The 23342-nt window shown below is 39.6% G+C and overlaps 2 protein-coding genes across 2 annotated transcripts in view; one reads left to right on the forward strand and one right to left on the reverse strand.

Moving 5' to 3' along the window:
• Nucleotides 1-1878: 1878 nt before the first annotated feature.
• On the reverse strand, nt 1879-9488 carry tsnax (translin-associated factor X). The gene is made up of 6 exons (XM_034152702.1): nt 9178-9488; nt 7860-7949; nt 7643-7757; nt 7330-7460; nt 3359-3480; nt 1879-2483 (listed from the first exon to the last, which is right to left on the reverse strand). Exons 1-6 carry the CDS (start codon nt 9191-9193, stop codon nt 2106-2108), a joined length of 852 nt encoding a protein of 283 aa, XP_034008593.1. The 5' UTR covers nt 9194-9488; the 3' UTR covers nt 1879-2105.
• A 2071-nt stretch (nt 9489-11559) lies between these two features.
• The window catches only part of egln1a (egl-9 family hypoxia-inducible factor 1a), a 33182-nt gene continuing 21399 nt past the window's right edge, over nt 11560-23342 (forward strand). Inside the window, 1 exon segment of the mRNA XM_034152704.1 lies at nt 11560-12546. Coding sequence (XP_034008595.1) covers nt 11848-12546 — 699 coding nt within the window. The 5' untranslated portion in view covers nt 11560-11847.

Here is a 23342-nt window from a genome sequence, read left to right on the forward strand (position 1 = left end):
AAGGGCTGGTTCCAATCAACCAATCAGAGGGCCAATGTAATGGCTTGAATCTATTGGGAAATCAGAGGGTTCTTTCCTTTATATACAGTACTGTCTTTGGTTTACATCGGACAATGAATTGGCTTGTTTTGATTGTCCAAAAAACATAAGGCTAACATTAACTTATTTTGTCGGCAAAACTTTAAAATATAATGACTTGTTTTAACTTATGTGTAACCTATTGAAATGCACACAAAGAAAAAAAATGTAGAGAAAGAAATATACATTAGAAATGCACAATTTAATCCCTTTTAAAGTGTATGTCTCTGCACTGCACACTATCCCAACCGTTTTTTGTCAATAATATGTAGGTCAACTAATTGTTTGGGTGCAAAAATGCATGTTATTTTTGCATATTTTTAGACACCAATAACATCCTAACAAGTCTTGCTTTGTTTATGCAAGTGAGGGAATGAATAAGAGGAGACCCCACATAGAGCAGAGTCTTTTCAACCTCCTTCCCACACATCCAAGTGTTCCTTTCATTCAGTGTGGCTAGTTGATGGACAAGACTCTGTTTTGTGGGCTGAACTGAGCTCTTTATCACAGAGTGCAGCCTTTATACTTAGTAAAGCCACACTGTGGAGGGAAAGAGAGCTGGGTGGCAGAACGGATTAAATCAATGGCCACACACAGCATGTAGATCACCTTTCTGGTGTTAAATATGAAGAGCACTTGATGTCTTTTGGCAAAAAAAACATTTAAGTGCTAATATTTTGTTGTTGTTCAGGTTTTGAAACATGAAAATAAGTATTTTACAGCATATCAGAATAGGAGATTGCAAACAGGTAGGCGAGAGTTAGAAGAAGGAGGAAAAGAGGATAGATAAATATGGTAAATCAATGGTAAAAATAAATGTTTATCTGTAAGGTAAATAACTAAATATAATAATAATAAAGACAAAAAATAAATAAATATAAATAAAACAAGTAAATAAATCAATGAATAGTATTGGGACAACCTTTAGTGCACGACATTTCCTAATGTAATGATTCATGCAACAAAAAGCAAATCAGAAAAAGCCCGGCGGTTGAATTTTTTCAACGCAGGCATTGTAATTTATTTTATACAGTGTATATTTATAATCTGTAGTGTTATTGAATTCATTTGATCTTGTTTCTTCAAGATTGTTTCTGTTTTATGGATAAGCATTTGCTCTTATAATATATATCGGTAGTACTGACATTGGCCACTAGATGACAGACTCGTATAACACTTGAACTCATTATATCCTGTCACACAAAAGGAATGAAATGACAGATGATCTCATTTGTGTATGACTATAAAACTATTGATCAACAAAATGCCAACTGTCTTACATCCCTATATCTGAAGCAGAATCAATCAGAGACAGACATTATACATCATAAAGCCCCCAATGATGTTCTCATAGATTAGCAATTACAAGCCTTTAAGCACAACCGGACCTCATATTGACTAATCAGACTCACAAGTATAATTTTCTTTCAAATTAATTATTTCTGAACAAGGGCTTCTGTTACTGATTATATATTACGCAGGCATATCATAACCACAATCAGTCGATGAGAAAACAGCAGGATATCAGCCAGAAGATTGTCTAAATATGCTCCAAACCTGATTCAGAATGTACGTGATAGCAGCGAGGTGAGGATTGTTTAAAGAGGGTAGAATGAGGACTGTGTGTGCCAGCCACAGAATAGGCACGTACAATGTACAAAGGTCACATGTTCCTCCTCCACACAGTATGCAGTGAGTGCAGGCAGCCAATGGTTCTACCTTAGATTATCTGTGTCTGATAGAGAAAGTAAAATAAACACACACTATCAAAGCAGCTTAAAAAACTAGGAGAGCATGACATATTTGGCATAGAATTCTTTTATTCATGCAAAACAAATGAAGTCATCAGATCTTTATCACATAAAAAAATTCTATTGTAACAGCATTTTTACTGTAATAACAAAAAACAAAAAGCCAGAACATATCAAACATGTCAAATCCCATTAAAAATAAATGTAAACTTGAACCAAACCAGGGGAGACAATGACACCAAAGAGAACATAAATGATGTCGAAGCTGTGCAGGATTTAAACCACTCCTTCCTCTGGCTCCATGTGCGTCGTCCTGCTGGAGAACACATCAGCCAGCATGTGTTTGGGGATTTCGGAGCCGCGGACGCGCAGAGCGTAGCAGGCGTCCTCCACCTTCCCCAGGCTCTGGCGAAGCACGTGCAGCTTCTTGGAGACCTCGTACGGGCCCGTGTTCCCGATGTAGGAGAAGCCGTCGTGGATCTGCCGCAGGAACTGGCTCAGCTGGAAGGGCGTGTCGATGTCTCCGTTGCCCACGCTGCTGATGCACATCCGCATCAGCTCGCCCGTCAGGTCTGCCACGCCCAGCAGGTAGTCGGAGGGCGACACCTGGAAGGTCAGCACCTGGCCCCCTGGCTGCAGGGCGTCAGCAGGGCCCTGAGAGGGAAACATGGTGAGGAAGAATACAACATAAACGTCCACATTGACAAAGATTACAATACTTATTTGGATGATTTTCTTTCAAAGCTTCGAGGCAGATTTTGCAGATCCCTACTCTTACCCTTCAGGATTTACTTTCAATATTAATCATTAAAAACAATGATTACCAAAGGTGACTTATGTTGTATAGCTCTGCTTCTAGTCTAACTTCTTGATTTTTGTTTTTATTATCATTTGTTGTATCCAGCATAATATTTTAGTAACTTTTGCCTTACTGTCAAGGCACTTATGTCTAGCCACAATTGCATTATTATTATAAAAGCCCGGAGCCACAAATAAGCAAAGTCAATTTTTTCTCGAGCATGATGATGCTTTTACTACACATGTTGAAGTTCAAGCAATTTTGTCTGCATCAACAGGCAGCTACTATTTTTGAAAACACCAGGCTGAGTGGATCAAAATGACATAATGACACATAATGCTTATAAATGCAACACAGAGTACCAACCGATCTTGCCTTTGAGTGCAAGTGCTACTGGTTTGAAAGCTTCATACAAAAGAACGATATTTTTAAAGAAACAGTTGAGAGAACGCATTTAAATGCTTTCTTAGCTGTAGTGAGATGAGGCGCTCAATATTACTCTGATGTCTGTACACTGAATGTGAAACTGGCCTGCTGGCTGTAACTTCATATAAACTATACTGACATGAGAGTGGTTTATATCAAAGTCATTGCAAGAAAGCAAATCAGTGTATTTCCCAAAATGACTACATTTAAATCTTTGAAAAATTGGAAAGAAAAAACACAAAAATAAGAATTAGGCCTATTTAACAAGCATGCAACTTAACCAGAAAGCCTTTTTTTAAGTTACCTCAGAATCTTCCTTCTCTGATTTCATGAACACCAGCCTGGCGTTGATCTCCTCCAGGCTGATAAGGCTGCGATGACGGATATAGTGCAGGAAAGAGGCGGCCTCCACATACTCCTGGATCCCTAATGCATGAAGATAAGCATATTGAATAATACCCAACAAAACCTGGGAGATACATCCATATATTTCTCTGCTGCAGCTGTTAAATCTGAATGTGTTTTCCATTCATTTGTGAATTACTAAGAATTACTACCATTTCCGAAATGGCACGTAGAGTGTGTATAAAGTAAACACTGCATGGTATCTGCACAGTAAAGATCACACGTGTAGATAATGATTCAAATAAAAGCTGTTTCCTGTTGCTGTCTTTGAATTGAACAACACTGGCCTTTTTTGCAGCGGGTTGAGATGACCTCTCATCTGTTTTCTGGCCCCGTGTAAACAACAATCAAATAATCACAGAACGGAAGACTTTGTGCATGAAGTTTACTTTTGGAGCGGCAATTGAACTTCAAAGGGCCTCCTATCTCAGCGTGTCTTACAGCGGCGTGCTGAAGAGAGGAGATGGTGGTTCATCTCAACTTCAATTACCTTGACTTTTTAATAGTTGACTAATTACAACTTTTTTTAAAAGGCCTGCCAAGTGTATTTTGTCAATCAGCTTTATACTCTAAGCTATGAAGACATACATATTTTCCAAACTGAAAACGGTTTGGCTGTTTCAGATGAGATTTCTGTCATTGTAATTTAATGGTGCATCGACATGTGTTTACATTTCAACAAACGGTGTGTAAACTGACTCTGTTTTATGTCCGTAGCATCGCAGTGCTATTGTTAGCTCGGGGTTCATTTGGCTAAAAGCACTATCTGTACCCTTGGTAAGTACAGTAAGGTTTGTAATATTTGGTACAATGTACAAGCAGTTAACAAACTTAAAGTTTGAAAATATTGCTTAATGCTATTTTTTTTTTTACCTAAGCAGCTCTAAATTATTTGTACACTTTCACAGTCAAAAAGTATTATGCATTAGCAGGAGTCTTTTTTTCTTTTTTTTACATTGTTTTCTTTTTGGTGATGGCTGATTCTGGAGCATGATCAGGAAAGAGAAAAAGGAACAGGGATAGAGCATAGGCAAAAGGAAGAGTCAGGATTGTTCTTGAATATGCTAAATCGTCTTTCTTCACTGCAAGTTTGGCAGTGTGTGGGAAATGATTTGTAACTCTATAAATATAAGAGTCAACCTTGGTTGGGAAGTCAACGGATAAAGAATACTGCAGGATTTAAAGAAATATGACTATTTTATTTAGAAAACACATTTTGAAACATGGTTTAGCATCAATTTATGAATATACAGCTCTGCAAAAAATAAGAGACCATTGCAGCATTATCAGTTTCTCTGGTTTTACTATTTATAGATATGTGTTTGAGTAAAATGAAAACATGTTTATTTTATTCTATAAACTGCTGACAACATTTCTCTGTGTTGGAATTGAACAGACACTGGACACTAATGGCTGTCATACATGTAAAGATGAAGGTTAAACAAACATTTGGAGTGGTCTCTTAATGTTTTCCGGAGCTGTATGTTGGTGCCTAAAATAAAGTTTTCCAAAATATTTTAATCTCACATATCCACAGCTAGATTACATTAAGGACATTTGTATTAAAAAGACGTTGTTGTTCTTTCTCTCGCTTCCAAAACAAACTGCATGTGCTTGCCAGATCAGGATGTCCACGACACAAGTGGTGGTGCTCATGGAAACCATACTGCTTTGATTAACATTATACCGTTAGGATTTATCAACATAATAACACTACAAACAACTAAACGCTGCCGGTTGCCCTACAGATGTGACACTTTTGTTTAAATTCAACTCGATCGGAGGCGGACAGGCTATGACATGAAAAGGTTTCACAGGCTTTGAGGCAGGCGGAGCTCAGTTCCTGCGTTTGCTGCCAGGAGCGGTTTGTGCTATTTAGTCTGAAGCAGCGGTTACCTCTGGTCACTCAGAAAATGACTGTACATGTCTCAACAATGACTCAAGGAAAATACCAAGTGGAAATTGGAGGGATTTCACTGGAATAGCGGTTGGAAAAGTTGAGGGCTCAGAGCGGTATGGCCTGAATGGAACAGTAGTGTAATGCATGCATTAATTGCTCCAGATGAGTTACAGATTATTCAAGTTGAATGTTTGACCACAGAGCGGTTCACTGAGTTGCAGGTGAACCCTGGGAAATGCCCCACCAGTACACGGGCTAAAAAGCTTTTCAAAGGGCCGCGGACCCCGGTTATCAGTGGCAATTACGTTCACATTCAGTCCACACTATCTCTAATGGTCCCTATATATAAAAAAAAGCAGACCCATTAAACATGACTGGAGACTTCTCGTCCAGCCAAGATTATCTGGTGAGTCCGTGCAGCGGGCCCAGTCTCAATCTAATAAAGATGATAAAAATGGAAAAAAATGAAGCGTCTAATTGCTGGGAACTGCCAATGGTCACGTCGCAGAGGATGCAGCGGTGATTCCTAAGTGACCACAATCTAAAAATGAGTTCCCCAGCTGCTAGATAACAGCTCACTCTCGCTCACAGTAATGTTTTTCTCTAAACACTGCAGACACTTTGGCTACGCTAACAAAAACTGATATTGATTCTAGTGGGAAAACAAGTTTATCAGAGCTATCATATCCAGGCCTGCATCAGAGCCACGCTCTCACACTGTCAGTTACTCTGCATTCAATCCTAAGCATGAGCACATTCAGGCGATCATTTCATAGTGAAAGCTGCTAATTATATGACACATGCACTCTGCTGGAGCTTGTTTCTCACTTCAGTAATTAGTCATTATATTGGAGAAAAACAATGCGTTGATCCACTAATTGTAGCAGACTGGGAAACAAAACGTTTGACCTTTAACAGTATAATGATGGATGTACAGATTATATTTAAGGCTAAAGACTACAGGGGAACCTTACAGACGATCTCATTCAGAATGAAGGATATGATTAGTCAGCATGTGATGTATAGAGAAATAAAATATAGTTAGAAAATTATAGAAAAGATCAGAATCCAGGAAAATTACAATTCTTTATAGGCTACATTGTGGATAAATAATATAGGAATTAATATATAATATCTAAAGACAGATTCATGGAAGTAAGGATATATTTATATATATACTTTATGGGTATATATATATGTATAAATTCATGTCTATACAAGCGTGTGTTTAAGATATATTTAAGTATGTGTATATGTTCATACATGCATATGTAACTGTATTCTATGTTGGTATTTGTATGTCTTTTGTATATATTATTATACGTTTTTTTGTAGAAAACTTATATTTTTTAGTTAATATAAATAATATAATTTACAAAATATATTGAACTAATTTACAAATATGTTCTTAATATGAGCATTCAATCAGATGCTTACTCAAAGATATTTTTAAATACTCTGTGAGGCGGTTATTAGGCACAGCGGTGCTTTGAACTAAACGCCAACGTCAGCATGCTTGCAGCAGGGGAAAACGTCACCATGTGCACCACCTCAGTTTACTGAGTTAGCATGCTTTGCTCATTAAAACTTAACACAAAGTACAGCTGAGGTCGATCACATGAGTCACATCACATGAGTTTGTTTATTTCTTCATAAACCAAAGTATTCAAAATAATAAAAAAGTGCACCACAGCTCAGAAGTTTGATTAATGTTTATTGAGGTTCATTATCTTGTAAAAATATCAATTGTATAGAGACATGAGAGGTGGTAGAATAACATCTTCAGCTTATATTGCAGAGCAAAGGGCTGTGGCAACACACTAGCGATGGTTACCAACTGCTTTTATTATATACATTAGTCTATTATATATTTTCAGAACTATTTTTCCCAAAGCTTAACCCTAAACATGTTTTATATGCTCTTTTATGCAAATGAAGGTAAGGGTTTGTAAAGGTCTACGGTAACTCACCTCCAGTGAACGCTCTGTGGAACTGAAAGATGTCCTCTCCTCTGAGCTCTTCAGCAATTTGACCAATTTTCTGCCTGACTGCATCCAGTTTCAGCTCTGCTTCATTCAAAATATCCTCTGCATTTGGTACACTACCAATAAAGACAAACACACAAAATAAACGTTAGAAATACAAGATCAGAAAAGTACAGAAAACAGAAGTTATATTGTGTTAGTGCAATGTGTTTTGCATATGTACTAACTGAAAATGAGAGGAATTCTCCCATTTAAATTAGGTTCACCAATTAAGATGTATTGTTATAATTGTTTATACCTGGTCACTCTATGTAAAAGGAAAATGGTCCTCTTGCTTTCGATGGTGACGTCTCGACTGATCTTGACAAGGCGCTCATGTTTGTCGTGTTTGGTGTCAAGCTCCTGTTGGAAAACTTCAAAGACAGAAAACAAAGTTAATTTGATGACTCGACACAAATGAAATCCAGAAAACATGACAGTGCCACTGCAATTAAAAAGGCTGATGGTGCAGTTACCTTTGAAAGCAGCGATGACCGGTGAGGATGATTGTGCACTCGCTTCACGATCCTGCGCTGCATCAGCATTTCTCCGGGAGCCTCCTTCACCTGACACAAAGCATAAAGTATGCAGGTTGTCTTCAATAATAAATGGCTCTTTGCTGTCAATTTCTCCAAACTGGCCTTGTCAAATTAAAAAGCCACTCCATCGATGTTGCTCAATACGATCAGTTTAGTCATTTGCACCGAAGTCAACAGTGTTTATTGTGAATGGCGGTAAAGACATACGTATTTAATGGAAAGTCTGTGTTACAAACTAGATTTTGAGTTTTAAACATATGGTTTTGTTGTGGGATTTGCAGGATCTAGCTTTGTTTTTGAGATTCAACTATGTTTGGTAGGTGGGGATGGAATTAGAGCCACAACCATGAGACAATCTGCAACTATTTGTCTTTCTATTTGATAATAAATGAATGGTCAGTTTTGAAAAAAACAAAGAATCCTTCGTTGCAGCTTCTCAAAAATGTTTATCTGACGATTTTTTTAAAGTTTTTTTTATGATAGTTAAGTGACTAACCTCAACATTCAAGGCTTTATTGTGATGTGCACAGTAGCTACAGTGTAGATATGGCAATGAAAAACGTCCCAGGCTCCTTCAACAATGCAACATAATATATAGGACATACAACCAATAAAATAGTGCAAGAAATATCAGAATAGAAATAAAATAGTGCAAGAGAATGTTGAAGATGTGCAAGTAAATACAAATAAAATTGAAATAGTGCAAGAAGAGTCTATAAATACATGAATGGAATATGATATAGATAAATAAATTGCAAGATGCAAACAGATGCATGTTTATGGAGGCACCTTGTGTGTTTCGTATGCTGATCAAACTAATTTGAAGACATAAGTTTGGTGTTCTGACTTTTTTTTGTTACTCTCACATTTGGCAAGCCATATCATCAAAATACTAAACGAGAAAATAGTGGGCTGACTAAATCAATAATCCAAATGCTTTAGTTGCAGCTCCGTTAGCTATCATTGCTAAGACCAGTGTTACCACTTACTAACAAAATAATACAATTTCAGCTATAGTGTGATCTTGACAAACAGTACTGTAATAAGAGAGGGACAGAAAGACAGTTTAAACATCAATATACAAATTATTTCATTGCAGTTCAGTCTCAACAGCTAGCATGCTGCATTTTAATTCAAGCTAACTCGTTTGTTGACGTTGCGTTGTATGGCTCAGTTAATGCTATACCATGCTTATGACAACAACCAACAATACAGCTCGTTGTTATCTTAGTTGAGTCTCAAAAGCTGGACTTACCTTCTCGCCTATTCATGCTTTCGGCAGTGTATTCTTTCAATGAATGTAATTATTATACGCTCGGTCAGGGATGTATTCGAACTGTTTTAGCTAACGTTACAGAAAGCTGTGCTGCCGACGAGTGTAGCGAGGCAGAGTGCTGTACATGTGTCAGGCACTATCAACGTGACTAGAAAAAACACACCCGTTTGAACATAAAAGTCACCAAATCTGAGCGGCAATAAACATACTGAATTAAACAGTTCTAAAATGCTAAAATGCCAAATAAAGCATGTGTACTTGTTTTTAACAACAGGCATTTACGTGGTCCTCATTATTCGCCGGGCTTTTGCGCTGTTTACACGCGTAGCAGGAAACGAGAAGAAGTGTCTGATGGGATATGTAGTAACACAAGAGGGCATTTTTTATTACAGCATTTCTTTAATATACTTAAGTCATATTTTGGAATTTTAACATTTAAATGTGTTTTGAATAATTAAAAACAATAACATATATTTTAAAGCAAGGAAGAACACAGTTAATTGTTTGTTTTAAGAAATATTGTCGTGAAATATGACAAAATATCGTTGTACTTGTGATTGATGGTGTTATTTAACATTCAGTGTCATGCATTGTTGAATTAGTTGATACAATATTTAATCTAATAATATGAATGTTTCTGTGTAAAATATATAGTTTTAAAGGAGGGGGGGTGGATAAGCCTGCGCTTGCAGCCAAAATACTTTTTGTTTCAAGTAAAAATCCAGATTGAGTAATCAGACATCTCAAGGCTGCCACCCTTTATTAGCCTGTGTCATTTGTTGTTATTAAGCATGTTTCATCTAACCCTTGTTGATCAGATTACTCGCTTCTCTCTATAGCCCCTCCTCCAGGGACTCCTGCAGACTGTGTACGTGCCACACGACTGGTGCCAACTTGAGCTTGCACTTTGCCTCTGCACAGCCCCCCCTGTCATTCTGACACCAGTTTCCCGTATTTCACGACTGATAGGTCACACTTATTTCCACAATGTTGTATTCAGCTGAGTATACATTTATGCTTGATACAGATTATATAGGCTACAAGTGATATTATGCATTCCGATGGACGATGTAAGTCTGTTTCTCAACCTCAATCATAAACTTCGTAACCGCCCACGTACTAATTAATCAGTCTATTATAACACCAGCAACATCTTTATGCAAAACATGTTTTTGTTGTGTGAAAGGAATTTCACACATGTAAACCAGGAATGAGGGCAAATAACACTAACGTTGACGTTGAATGATGATGCCTTCAAGGGCTCCCTCCAAGGTCTTTCATTCGGGCTTTCGACCTGCTGGCTTCTCCCAATGCCTCTGTTATTGAATAATTGTATTTTGTCATGCGTAACCTATTTTATAAATCAAGCTGCAGGGATGTACGTCCAACTACTACAGGAAGGAAAGTGTGTATCACACATGTCAGTGATGCCCAAAGCTAAAACTATATTAGGCTTACATCACTTTTCCAGTTTGAGTTGCAGATGCACTTCACAATTGTTTTCCCAAAACACATGTTTTCTGGACATACTAATGGATCCAATGTTAATGAAAGTGCATCCTTTATTTTGTCATATTGGTGTTAAATATTAAATATAGGCCTCTAGCTCTACATCGGCCATGGTTGAGGTGGCAACGACAGAAAGAAAGTATGTTTTTGTAATATGTAGGTTTAATAATTCAACTGTATTTATTCTATTCTGTATGCAGAGTTGATTCAAGAATTCAGATATCAGATTTTAAATCAACTCAATTAAAAGTAAAAGTGCTTCATTTAAAAGTTCAAACAAGTATAAGTAAATCATCTGCTAAATATTCTTTAGCAACGACAATAAAATCACCCATCATGCAGGATATTCCATTTCAGTTAAATTGTATGTGTATATTGTTGGATATAGGCATTTGTGTTATAGCATTGTAATCAGGTAGTTTTAGGGTGGAGCTATTTTAAATATTCTATTATGTTGGGTAGTCTATACAAAAGCAATAATTCAAATTGTGTGGATATATAGGGTAGCATACAAATAGATTTAAAAAATGTTGCCCATAGTTAAGCACACTACTATTTGCACTTGTGTAATTTTCACTACCACCCAACTGTCGGTTAACATGATCACAGAGAACTGGACGGGTATAAACAAGATTACATGTATGACTCTTTTATTTATTGGCCAGACTTTCACACACATAGGTGAGGCGAGGACATGCTCCCTATATTCCCCTGACCTGACAGATTAACTGTTTCCACGTGGTTTAGTACCATTTTATAAACGATCATTTGTCTGACAGCCCACGAAGGCATCGCGACAGGGGCGGGGCTTGAGTGTGTACGTCAGAGAGAGCAGGCTGGACCAGCAGAGCACACACGGAGCGGCGCCATGCACTACCCTCGGACCGACAGCTAGCCTTCTGAAGAGCCCGACCCAGCCCGAAATGTTCGGTCCAGGGCTCCCGTTGTTGAATTATTTCGCTGATACAAGATATAAAGAGGGAGTACGTGTTATACTATGGCGGGGTTTTGATTCTTACTTTCCCGTCTCGCTCGGTGTAGCGTGGCAACGGCAGCGGATCGTTTCCAAAGTTGTCGGTTAGCAGGGCGCGTGTGAAGGATCGGAATTAAAGGCGCAGTGCACCCGCTGTAGCTGCAAACATGGAGAAGCAGCAGAGCGATTTGGAACGAGAGCGACAGTACTGTGAACTTTGTGGGAAAATGGAGAACCTCCTTAAGTGTGGTAGGTGCCGGAGCTCCTTTTACTGTAGCAAGGAGCACCAGAAACAGCACTGGAAGAAACACAAGCTAATGTGTATGGACAAGGCGCAGCTTCCCAAACAGAAGCCCGAGCAGCCTGCGCCTTCGGGGGACGACGAGGCACAGGAGAAAGACCGGGAAAAGACAAGCCCCGAACAGGCGGACAGTGCGTCTTTACCACAAAACTCAAACACAGAAGCACCCGGAGACGGTGACGGACCGGGAGAGGTCGTGTCCAACAACACCGCCACACCTAACGGACAAACTAGCTCATCCCCTCAGAAACTTGCCATGGAGTACATAGTCCCGTGTATGAACAAGCACGGTATCTGTGTGGTGGACAACTTTTTAGGAGCAGAGACTGGGCTTGGCATTTTGGATAATGTTAAAGCTTTGCACAAAACGGGCAAGTTCACAGACGGACAGCTGGTCAGTCAAAAAAGCGACTCTACTAAAGACATCCGAGGGGACAAAATCACGTGGATAGAGGGGAGGGAGCCCGGCTGCGAGAAGATCCGCTTTCTGATGAGTCGTATGGACGACCTGGTCAGACATTGTAACGGCAAATTGGGAAACTACACAATAAATGGAAGGACGAAAGTAAGTATTGCAGGTGAAAACACACAGCCAGCACTTTGAATGTAGGCTTCTTTTTTTCTACGCCTGAGAGCCAGTGGTTTGCAGTGTTGTCCCCCAGGAGCCAGATTTATGCTGGTCTGCTGAATTACACCTGTCACACAGCAAGGTGGTTAAACACCCGCAGTAGACTGGCTGTATAGGACTACATGAAGAGTAAGTGTTGAAGGCATCTGACAGTGTTGAAGAATCAGGCATTTCCATTCTGTCACCAAGGTACCATTACTTTCAATATCTGGGTTCTGTTTGCTAATTAGACCTGACTTTAGGTGTAAGAGGTTAGTGAGTCCTCTAACTCCAGGTTAAAGCGTGGCTAATTCCCTGATGGATAATTTTCTCAACACAGCATTCTGTCCATTAATACACTAGGGCTGCTGAAATTAGATTTTTTTTTTATGTTGTTAATTTAATTTGCACAACACATGCATCACATGTTGCTGCGGCACCATTAGGGACACAAGATTGATGATGCCAGTTGTAATAAAGGCACATCCAACTAGTGCATTACTTATACCTGAACTAATTGGCAATAATCCATAGTTTTGATGGATTACGTGACAGAAACTGCTTCCACTGAAAGCAAGTGATAAAGCAAGGAGGAGTTCCTGTAAAATGCATTTTTATAGCTGCAAGTTTATGACGAACAGAGGTGAGTCATCAATAACATGAGTCAATGCTTGATAAAATATTTAATCTAAATCAATATTTTCTCAATTATATTTTATTAGTATTATAATACACCATATTCAGACCTGCACACATTTTTCTCATTATTGAAATACAGCTAAGACCAATGAATAATTTCTCGAGAAATGTTACAAATGTTTGCACCCTGCTCTCAGAATAATCCAATGCAGTTAGTTAGCTGGCAGCACACATTACAGCTTCCCAAATAACCATCATGTTGAAAAAGCAACAAACCTTATAACTGTATAACACACTGCGCAGGTTTTCACATCTTACCAATCCAATAAACACATCCGGCAGCTTAATGCAAATACACATACTTTTGAAACTTGTGAAAATTATATTTATTACATGACATATTAATGCTTTCATTCTTATTATTGTAGAGTAATGAGATGTTTGTAAGGAAGCTGTAGACATCTGGCAAACCCTGTGAGGATCGTGACCGTGTCGCCACTCAGCAGTATGAAGTGTGCAAAGTTTAACTGTGCTGCTGAATCATCTATATAGAGACTGACTGTCACACCTAACCTGGCCGTAGAGAGAGCTGTACAAAGTGTTGCTGCAGTGGTAAATGCAGTTCAGTACCACACACAGTTGGACAGGGCATTCCTATGTTGACAGGAAGACCGGTGTGTCTCTAGGTTGACAGTGCGAAGGAGAGGAAACTGTGGGCAGCTTTTGTTTCAATGAGACATGTTTCTCAGAAGCCATAAGTAGTTTCATTTTCATTCTGAGACAATGAGCAGTATCATTTTAAAAGTTGTCCTAACACCCTGGTAGTTATCTCTAACCGTTACTCTGCTGTGTGCTGTTCTTAAAAAGAAGCCTGCGTCAACCCAAAGCAATTTCAACCATGCTCCAGCTCGGCTGTTGGGTTGCATGCGACCCTCCTTTTAACCAGATCTGATCACCATGACCTTGTGACATGAGACTGACCCCCCAGGAGATGAGCTGCTCCCAGCCTCCCCCCTCTTCTCTCCTCTCCTGGGGGAAATACTCTGACTGTTACTATGTCATTATTTCCCTGAATAGAAGGCTGAATCCAATTTCTAATGCTCTTGTTTTATTGAAAAACATTCACACAGCGAGCTCAAGATAATGCGGTCTAATTCTAATAAAGTTGTAGAACTTTATAGACCCTGTGGGGTTTATGAAGATAGACCTTGGCACATGGTTGGTGTAGATGGTCAGGGCAGAAAATTCAAAGTCAGACGGTAAAAGGATTAGGATTAGCGCATAAAGACCACTACTACTGAACACTAAACTATCCCCACTCAGGGCGGTCACTGTTTTATATTTGTCACTTTACCATATCATGTTCTGTTATCACAGTGCTTGACATTTAAGGGATCAAGCCGTGATGAAGAACGCACATTGGATGAAGCCTGCGGCCTCTGCTTACTGCAGGTACTCGGGTTCTGTGCTGATGCAGAGTTTTGACCACTGTACGCTGTTATTTTAAGACTGCTCCTACTGTACAGTCAGGGTTTTTCCAAGGCGGCTTCTTAAGAGTGAATCTATCTATTATATTATATATATTATTTATATTATAGCATAACAATTTATCCACATCAAATACATTCATACGTTTTATTATTTTTTTCATAACATTTAATCTGTTTAAACTGAATTGAGATTGACTCCTAATAATCTACAATTGCACCAAGGTGTGCATATATGTACAATCTTAATTTACATGAATGATATTACCAAATCAGCAGCTCTTTTAATAGCCTCTAATGTTTCCCCCTTAGCCTTATTAGCAGAAGCGATTGACAGCTCTGAGATTAGTAGGTCATGGAAGGATGATATCCATTGCTTAAAGGTGGGGTAGGTAAATTTGAGAAACCGGCTCGAGATACACTTTTTGTTATATTCCATGGAATGCTCTTAACATCCCGATAGCAATGAATATCTTCAGTGCTTTGACAAAAAATCCATAAAAGAATTTCATCTGTGGAAGGCGTACTGTAAAGAGCACGACCAATCATTTTAGCCGGCCCGGCTAAAATAACTGGATGGCCTACCTGCCTGTCAGCCTTCCATCTGTACACAAACTTATCTCGTGCCCTCATTGCTCATGTGCAGAGATGGGGTCGTTACTAAAATAAAAGTAATATATTACATATTACTTTTAAAAAAAAGTAATATATTACACTACTTCGTTACTCTCTACATAAAGTAACTCGTTACTTTACTCGCAGGGCCGGCCCGCCCCTCCCTACAGGCAGATCACGCAGACTGCTAAAGTTTCAAATGTTCTCTTTAGTTCAGTTTCCATTGTCGCATAAGACTGATCCAGATAGCTCTGACTATAGCTGTCCTCTGTCTCCTGCGCAGTATATCTCTGAACGATGCGATGGTGATTCCACTGTGCAAATGGGCAACATTACCTCTACTATGAAGGATGCTACAAGCCTGTCCATCTCTGCTTTGGTTACCGGTCCTCCAAATTCTAATTTGTGCCGCTTGGGAGTCGGCGGCTGCGACTCACAACATCCTCACTCTGGGTTCGGGGGTCCGCTCCTTAGCTATTAGCTTCACCTTAGCATGTGTTCTTTGCAGGTGTTTGCAGCAGTGTATAACAGCTTCTGGCCTGGACACAGTTTGCACCTCACCGTCACATTCCTGTCTATTCTTCGGACGAACTCAAAATAATGGGCATACCTCCACCCCTCGAAAGTTATCGCTGACTCTGCCATGTTTATGCAGCACTGCACGTGGAGATTACGTACATATAAACCTGCGGCGGAAACCCCTCTTGTCTGTCAGTGTGATTATGACTGATTTTATAAAAGTAACGAAGTAACGCGTGTCGGGGCAATGTTAGTAACTGTAGTGTGATTACTGAATTATAAAAGTAACGCGTTACACTACTCCGTTACCGACAAAAGTAATAATATTACTTTTTGTCACACCCAACTCTGCTCATGTGCGCATTCGTGTGTGTTGGAGGAGGGGCTCTGTAAGGAAGTGGCAGATTTTTTCCGGTTGTGTATTTTCAAATTCTAGCTGGTTTCTCCAGAATTACCTACCCCACCTTTAATAAATAAAGTATGTTGGGGTTTCCATCGTATTACAATTATCTTTTTGGCTGCTGTTAGACCAGTGAAAAGCACCCTTTTCTGATGGTTTAGTAGGTCAAGAGAATAATCATCATTCAACAATACAATATTTGGGAGACAGGGTATGTGAACTCCAATAATCTCAGATACAATGTCAATAACTTGTTTTGGTTACATAGAAGGCATTTGGGGCTTGGAATCATCCTTAATTGACAGTATTTTCTGGTTGACAGGTAATATCTGTGTATCATTTTATACTGTATCAATTGGTGATTGTGGTTACGCGATGTTAAGGAGATATTATTCCATATTCTCTTCCAATCGATAGTCTGCGTGTAGTTTTTTAGATCTACGTTCTAGGGGTGTAACGGTTCACAAACATTTCGGTTCGCTACGTACCTCGGTTTTTAGGTCACGGTTCGGTACGTTTTCGGTACAGCAGAAAAAATGATCACAAAACATAAAATATTTTTTTGGGGTTTTTAATTATTATTAAACTGTGAATATTCACTCCAATAAATATAATAAAATAAACATTAAGATGCAGCATTTCGATGAACTGAAATAATCTGTACTTGAACTGTACTGTACTAGTTTGACATTATGACTTGCTTGTATTTTCATGTTTTTCTTTTAGAAAAATTAACTTGTCCACATTGCTTGCTGAAAGGGCAGATCTGCTGGCACTAACAATGTCTCATGCTGTGGAGAACACCCTCTCGCTAGGGACAGAGGTAGCAGATACAGCCAGGTAACGCTTTGCTAACATGGCACTGAGTGGTGGAGGCTTAAATGCTAGTGGGAGTTGGGTTTGCACTTCAGTCATTTTTCTTTTGGCACCGGTGATATTCACGTTCGGGTGATGCCTTTTCAAATGAGTGTGCCGCGTAATACATTTTAGTTGAACAATGCCGACAAACAGCTTTGGTTCGGTCCACCTGTCTTTGTCCGTCATCCTTGTACGTAACTGCGAAACCAAAATGTTCCCAAACCCGGAGACTTCAATGATGCTGGAGGATTTTCGAGCTCAACTTTATCTGCGTTCGCCATTTCGACAGTTCCCCAAACTTTTGTATTACTTTTACTATCTGTATTATTATTATGTTGCATTGTTGGAGAAGCCTGTGACATAAGATTTTCAACGACATAATTACTCTGTAGCTATGTTAGTTTGACAATAAAGAACCTTGAACTACTGACTAAATTTGAACGCATCTCTGTGACCAGCTATCATAGTATGCCTTTCGTCCAATGAAATGACTTGGTCGCTCTATGACGCGTTGAACCCAATAGCCGCTTTCACACCAAGTACTTTGCCATACTTAGTGCCCAGCACTTAGTGCCAACACTTAGTACCCCAGGGCTCACCGCTAACTTTTAAAAGTGGTTGCCAGGCTGGCAACCAGGCATCAGCTTTTGGTTGCCAAAACTGAAAATACGGTTGCCATTTTTAGTCACCTTATATTTTAAATAATTAAGAAAGATACTATACACAGGGTGCGTACGGGTGCTGGAAATCCTTGAAAATGCTTGAAATTGTACGAGGTGTTTTCAAGGTTTGAAAAGTGCTTGAATTTTGGGAATGGTGCTTGAATTTGGGATAAAGTGCTTGAAATTGTAAATGCTTTACTTCGCTTTTTAGATTAAAAGAAAATAAAGAAGTCGGAGCGCGCTTAATTGCTTCGCTTTTACATAAAACAGCTCCGCTCCGGCCTTCCCGCGCAATGCGCGTGACCGGCAAGTGTTTTTGTTACGTGTGTGACCTGGGCATTGTGATGAGAGTGATATATGACAGTATGCCAGGAGGTTGCCTTTTCAACGAGCGTTGGCTAGCAGAAGACAAATACAAGACATGGCTAAGACGAGGGTCAAGCGAATCCCAAGAGTAGCCTCCTGCAAAGTGTGCAACAATAACGATGCGAGAGTCTGCGCTGACGAGCCACACACCACAGTAGAGCATTTTAGATTAGGCTATCGTTGCATGTAAAATACATGACACTTTTCTCTGTGCGCGGCAAAACAAGCTCGCCAAAATGGCTTCACTAGTCTGGCAGTATTTTAAGTGTCCGAAAATGACAATAAAATAGCGGTATGCAACGTGTGTGTGAAGCAGAAATCCTGCAGCTCCACCCGCTGTGACGGACCGGTGAGCGGAGCAGAACACACATTAAGAGTTAGACCTAACACACTTAGCTATTTTATCTACCTCTGGAACAAGCTAAACTAGTTATAAATATATTTATTCTTCACTGTCGGGTCGCTCATTACTGGATCAGTGAGCTGCATGAGATACTGACGGGCTGTCAGGAGAGAGAGAGAGGGGGAGAGAGGAAAAGAGAGCGATATCGGTATCGGCCGACTGATTCCGGCGATCGGCTCCAAAATTGGCGATCGGAGCATCCCTAATAATTGTATATGATATGTTTTATAATGATTGATCATGAAAGTGTTATCAAAGCTGGTAAAGTTGCAGCTAGTTTGAATGACTTTGTATACTACAGAGTAGCTTGTGAATTTACTCCAGGTGGAACTAAAGTCTGATTTAACACTTGATTATATTTCACATCATTCATCCACATCTGTAAAGTAACTAAAGGTATTAAATACATGTAGTGGAGTCAAAGTACACCATTTACCTCTGACTTGTGTTTACTGCCAACCTAAAAGTACCTCAAAAATAGTAATCAATAATATATTGAAAAGTTATTTGGCTGATTGTTTTATATTGGCTCAGCCAGGTTATATGGGATGCCCAGTCTACGTACAGATGGGTCACACATTTTGAAATATTAAACTTAGTTTTCTTTTCTAACATTTTTTATTTTTCATCCTCATGTAGAATGCTATTATGAAACACACATTTGGTTGTTTATAGCATAAAGAACATCTGATTTAATGTGAGGTAGGGAAATAATCATTTGAGTATAAGTATGTGTATATAAATATGTAATTTACAACAGCTGTAAGATGCTTGAAAAGCTTGAAAATGCACCTTGAAAATGCTTGAAAAGTGCTTGAATTTGACTTTGGAAAAGGTGTAAGAACCCTGTATACAGTTATACACAGGGGTGCACATAACTGGTATGCATGCACGGCAACAATCTGAAATGCGTACCGTCACTTGTGTCACAAAGCGCACGTACCGACGTACTTGTGAAGCTTTTCCAGAAGGCGGTTAGATCACCGGACGACAGAGTCGGTCTCCGTGTGCACAGACAGGGCTGCTGTTAACGTCGGTCTGTACAGCAGCCCTGCGCTAAAACAGCTGACCACAACGTTCACACGCTCCGCGGTCACGAAGCGCTGTACTCACACGCACACGAGTAAGCGTGCATCGCTTTCTGGCTCCGTAATCACACCAATGCACGTGCAACTTAAGTATCAGGTTCTGACTGGTCACAACAATAATTAAATATCACTCTTAATACAACAAATAATTAACATTTATCTTTTTTGGGGTGCACATTTTGCTGTTTGCTGTCCTTATTTCTTTATGTTAAAAAGTGGTTGCCACTGATGGCAACCAAAGGCCAAGAAGTGGGTGACATTTTTTCTGAATGGTTGCCTATGGCAACCTGGCAACCATTACTGTCGAGCCCTGTACCCCCATGGAACTAAGTACAGATCGCGTTCACACCGGAATAAGTTCCCTGAGGGAAGATTACGCAAATGAAGCCGCTGACGTCACTTCTTCTTCTTCTTCTTCTGCTTTGGGTTTACTGGCAGGCCGCAAACCACTTCACGGCGTATACTGCCACCCGAAGTCCCCGGAGTTGGGGACTGGCTTCAGTAGAAGCTGCTGGGACTCCCAGCAGCTTCTACTGAAGCCTTCCGAGTAAATCGCCAGAACGCCGACACCCGCCTCACTCCACCACTCCCATGTTTTTTTTTGTGTTGCCATAAGTTATTCTCTCTCCGTTGGTGCGCGGGTCTAATGCTAATGCTAATAATGCTAATGCCAGCAAATACAATGGCGGCTTCACAAAACTTTTCAGAGTTTTACGGGGCGTGGTTTGCAATTCGCCCAGCCAATCGAAATTGGTACTTTCTTCTCCCCAGGATAGTACCACTTCTCTAGCAGGCACTAAAAATGGGGGTAAAAGTTCTCGGAACTAAGTACTCTTTTTGGTGTGAACGCAAAATTCCAGGCACTATCGGAACTAAACGGGAAAAGTACGGGTAAAAGTACTCCGGTGTGAACGCGCCTATTGTGAGCAAATTACGCTGCGACGCAGCACCTGAGATTACTTCCAAAAAGTTACGTTTAACGTTATATTCGTTCGGTACACTTCGGTACACACGTGTACCAACCCGAAGGGCCCATACAGAATATTTTCGATACGTATACCGTTACACCGCGTTCCATACTGCAGAGATGCCACCATTTTTTCCAATACGTAATAACAGGTTATGAAAAATTGGTGTGTTACTATGCCAATCTACAGACACATTGCACAATTTCTCTACATTCTCTACACTTTCACAGCTTGGCCAATAATTGGTCCAAATGTATGCATACAGTCATATGGCGACATGGCAGAAAATAAGACATCACCAAGTTTAAGGGGATAGACTATACTTCTTTCAATTTTAATCCAAGGTACATTAGTGCTTTCATCAATCCTGTTTTTCAAGGCTCGTTAAAGGAATAATAATAAAGAGTGAAACATTTTTATAAATTGAAACAAAAAGGACATTTTTAAGCAAGCGGTATGTTTCGAAGTAGATCCACGCGGCTGGCCAGTGAGTCACACCTACCGCCCGAGTTGCCTTGGCAAACACGCCTGGACTGTGACCAGGGAAAATCAGAATGACTTGCACAAATGGAGGGCCGCCAGTATCAATGGCTCAAAGGGAAACAACACAATGTAAGCACAGTTCGCTTTTGGAAAGATAGAGGAAAAACATTTTGCCCAAATAGTTATTTAATGTCATTGTTTCCATTTCCCCTTTTCACTTGATAACATTGTGAGAAGTCGCAGGCAGCAGGACATGTTTGTTTCTCTGCAGCTCCAGCCTGTTGAATGCTTGCTGATGCCATTATAGCATTATCAGGCAACATATAAAGAAGTGTGTGTAGCCGCGACACGATTGTCCTGTCACTGACTTGCTGTTCCCCTCTCAAAGTTAGTATGTCCAGCATGTTAAATAGTAGCCTGCTATGCCGAGGCTGCATAATAAACATTCTTACTGCTAGTGTACAACGCTAGTATTTATACAGTTATGTGGCATATGTAACATGATAACTATGATTAGCATGCCGTTTTGTAGTCAGGATTAGATGTACTATTCTTCCGTCCATCAGGGACTAGGTCTACTATTGATGGTTGTTGTCTTTGTGAAACTGATGCACAGGAAACTTACAGTGTACCCAGTCTAATACCACATTACACACAGTTTGTGATTGTCTCAAGATATAGATATAGATGGGCGTTTCACGTTTTTGAGTACTCGAGTATTTGGAAAATAATGTATTGTAAGAATAGCGTCCGAAATGAACACCCAAGCCAAAATTTGGGTTAGCGTTGGTGTACCTCTCTGCGCTGCACAGACTATAGAGGTGAGCCAACATAAAGAAACATCATATCCACAAATATTCAGACTTGAAGTCACTTCATATTTTGGCTGCCCACACTGGACAGTGCCATATAATAGACTCTGTTGCATACATGTCAACTCACAAAAGGACTTAAAAACGATTTAACAATGCTATTACTGTAATAAAAATGTATCTCTTATTGTAATTATTGATGAGTAAAAGCAAGAATGTTATCTGGACCTTCCTTGGTTAACACAGTTAATTAATGACCTGACAAATCAAGGCATTTAATCACATTTGATCAAATATACTGTAAATCCTTAATAGCCCCAAAACATCCCTGCACTAAATTGCAACATGAAATAGCCATGCCGCCTCTGGTATCGCAACGTTCCTTTTATCTCACTGTATAGATATATAATGTCATGTCATTCAACTCCACCTCACAGCTAGCCACACCTCTTATTTTCAGGAAAAACTGCTGACGGATGGCAATCCTTCTCCCTCCCCACCCGTGTTGTGTTTAATAATGAGCAACTTTCTATATTGTTGCATGTTGAGTTATTTGTTGCGTCATTTGCAATGTCACAAAGCGACTGTGGACATGTGTGCTTTCATTAGGAAGTTGACCGTTGACCTAAATCTTAAGGCTCTATAGAGTAAGTCGGCTAGAGGGAGTCATGCGGTGGTGGTCCTTTTGAGGGTTGGAGCCGACTGTACATTATGCTATAGGTTGTGCAAGCCGCTTGTTCTCTCCGCCTACTGTACCTGAATGCCACCGTTTTCCTGCTTATTGTTTAACCATCACACCGTTAACAATAAAATACATTTGGGTATTAGTCTGAGCACAGGCTTTCATCATTAATGGTCAGATATTTGCCTGCCCATTACCAGCTCTTCTTTAAAGTGTTTTAATCTTTACCACAGAAGGACAGTAGTCGCATGTGACAAGCTGTGAGGTTGTATTTTGATAAACGGGTGCTCGCAAGCAGTAATAAAGCATCTAATAAAATGTGATTTAATTCAGCTACATTTAATACTAACTTTGAGCACATGTTTATCTCTCCGTTTACTATGCCGTGACTCTCTAAGGAACTCCTGGACGTCATCCAAGTGGGGCTTTGAGAAAGAGGTCTTCTGTTTTTGACTGTTCGCAGCTGTAGAGTTGAAGACAGGGAGGATTTATGGTGGGTAGAGCATGACATAAAAATAATTGTGCATCACAAATACTATTAACAGTAAGTAAGTGATTTAGGATTATGCATATTGCATCATTTCAATACACATTCCGAAAGATATCAATAATAATTGGTCATTTAATAAATGATCCTGTGCCACTCTAGTCTCAGTGAGCTGAAGGTTAGAATAGAGCTGTTACCTGTCTCTGGAACTTTGCTCAAAGTGACACCTCTTGTTGTCATACACAACTTTATTGAACTTTGACTCAAAATGGTTTTAATACATAT

This window comes from Trematomus bernacchii, unplaced genomic scaffold, assembly GCF_902827165.1.
Source record: "Trematomus bernacchii unplaced genomic scaffold, fTreBer1.1, whole genome shotgun sequence".
Taxonomy (NCBI): Eukaryota; Metazoa; Chordata; class Actinopteri; order Perciformes; family Nototheniidae; genus Trematomus; species Trematomus bernacchii.

Excerpts from the sequence above, each read along its gene's own strand:
- tsnax (XM_034152702.1), bottom strand. Across the intron at positions 7,758-7,859 it reads GGTCATCGCTGCTTTCAAAG|TTTTCCAACAGGAGCTTGAC; the intron begins GTAACTGCACCA and ends CTGTCTTTGAAG. Across the intron at positions 2,484-3,358 it reads CAGAGAAGGAAGATTCTGAG|GGCCCTGCTGACGCCCTGCA; the intron begins GTAACTTAAAAA and ends TTTCCCTCTCAG.